General features: G+C 57.3%; 1 protein-coding gene across 1 annotated transcript in view; it reads left to right on the top strand.

Moving 5' to 3' along the window:
* Nucleotides 1–382: 382 nt before the first annotated feature.
* LOC104618612 (proprotein convertase subtilisin/kexin type 4-like) overlaps nucleotides 383–1,873 on the top strand; it is a gene marked incomplete at its 3' end in the record, with an annotated part of 4,504 nt that continues 3,013 nt past the window's right edge. Inside the window, 5 exon segments of the mRNA XM_010284248.1 lie at nucleotides 383–484; nucleotides 586–681; nucleotides 839–967; nucleotides 1,654–1,730; nucleotides 1,845–1,873. The exon segment at nucleotides 1,845–1,873 is cut by the window's right edge and continues 14 nt beyond it. Coding sequence (XP_010282550.1) covers nucleotides 383–484; nucleotides 586–681; nucleotides 839–967; nucleotides 1,654–1,730; nucleotides 1,845–1,873 — 433 coding nt within the window.

Raw genomic sequence — 1,873 nt, 5'->3', positions numbered from 1 at the left:
TCCCGCCCACACGCCCTCATCCCCCTCCTCTTGTCCCCTCCGCTCATCCCCACCATGCATGTCCCAGAGCGGGACGCTGGTTTAATTCTAAAATAGGGCGTTCAATTGTTCCCACCATCGGACGCGGATGAAAGCACGGGTGCAGCAGGGGTGCACATTGCTAATGGCACCAGTGAGCGAGGAAACCCAAAGGGCACACACAATCCCTCCCTGGGAGCCTGCTCTCTCTCCAAATGGTGCTCTCTGCTCGTCCCGCCACCTAAACTCACAATAAACGCAACTTTCTGATCTCTGCGGCCCACACAGAGCTGGCACGCGCATCCCCAGCCTGGCCGCTTGTCTAGAAACGGTCTCTTACAACAGCTCTTTGCGCCTGCAGGTGATGGAGGGAGAGCCTTATTATCATTTCAAACACCGCGGCACCAGGCAGAAAGCCTTAAGCAGACACTGGGGCTGGAATATGCGCCTGATAAAAGAGCCAAAGGTAGGGAGGAGGCGGTTGCAGGGAGGAGGCGGTTGCAGGGATGGAGTCCTGCCACGCTGGGCAGGCTCTGCCTGACATCGACAATGCTGCTTCCCACCCAGGTCCTCTGGTTTGAGCAGCAAACCGTAAAGAGGCGCACAAAGCGAAGCGCCAGCGTGGTGCCAACAGATCCCTGGTTCCATAAACAGTGGTACATGGTGAGATTTTGCTGCTCTCTCTCCTAATCCTCAAGCAAATCACCTCCCCGATGTGTAAACAGGACTAATGCTGACAGTGATGAGGCAGCAGAAGAGTCCTTGAAGGTCAGCCGCAGCCTGCTGCCTCGGGGCTGATCAGATTGAATCCCTTTTCCAGAACAATGACATCAATCCTGATCTGAACATCCTGACTGCCTGGAGCAAAGGCTACACCGGGCTGGGGGTTGTGCTGACAGTCCTGGACGATGGGATCGAGAAGGACCATCCGGACCTGTCTGCCAACTACGTAACTATGAGGGGCTGAGCAGCGTGGGCTGCAGGAACCTGCTCCTTCAGGGCTTGTCTCCAGGGGAGGGGAGGGCCTTCATCCCGCCCGTGGGACTTTGCAGTGGGAACTCAGCCTCTTCGTGGCTGGATCAAAAGGTTTGATGTCTCCCGCGGTGAATTTTCACATCAAGGAAATGTTAGAACTTGTACACGCTCAAGCCCCCGAAATAGGTGTAATTACAGCAAGCTGCAAAGCCAGTAAAGCTGGTAAGCCCTCACGTGCTCCGAGAGCCGAGAGGAAAGAATAGATAAACGTTAGTTGTTGTTTATAACAACGTCGTTTCAGTGGTTTGTAGTTCCTCTCTCCTAACTGCACAGCCGGTGAGGCTCACCCTCGGGTGACTCGCTGTGCCGTGCGTGCTCACTGAGCATGAGCCTGGGTACAACGAAGCAGTACAGCGATGCACGAAGTTATGCTCCTTCAGTGAAACCCTATTTCCAACAACTCCAGGATAACCCCCCACGGAGTTGCTGGGCGCAAAGGGCCCCCCCCGCCCTCTCTGGGTTGGGCAGGCAGCGAGCTTGTGGGCAGGCAGGGCGGTTGGTGCTGCCAGACACTGGGCAAAGCGCCAGGAGCCCGTCGCGAGCTGTCACAACCCATGCTGAGAGGCAGTTTGCTCATGCCGCTGCCTCTTTTTGCAATAGGACCCCCTGGCAAGTTACGACTTCAACAGCAACGACCCTGATCCCCAGCCCAGGTACGCCGCTGGGGATGAGAACCGGTGAGTTTTGCCCAGCGCCCTGTGCTGGGTGCTTTATCTCTCCAGGGGCCGAGGTGGTCCCAGGCCCCTTCACCCCCCGCAGAGGACGGCTCACAGGCTGGCTCTGCCCCTCAGGCACGGGACACGCTGTGCCGGAGAAGTGG

The sequence above is a fragment of the Phaethon lepturus genome, unplaced genomic scaffold (assembly GCF_000687285.1).
Source record: "Phaethon lepturus isolate BGI_N335 unplaced genomic scaffold, ASM68728v1 scaffold35363, whole genome shotgun sequence".
In the NCBI taxonomy this organism is placed as follows: domain Eukaryota; kingdom Metazoa; phylum Chordata; class Aves; order Phaethontiformes; family Phaethontidae; genus Phaethon; species Phaethon lepturus.
This window is presented reverse-complemented; position numbering and strand designations above follow the sequence as displayed.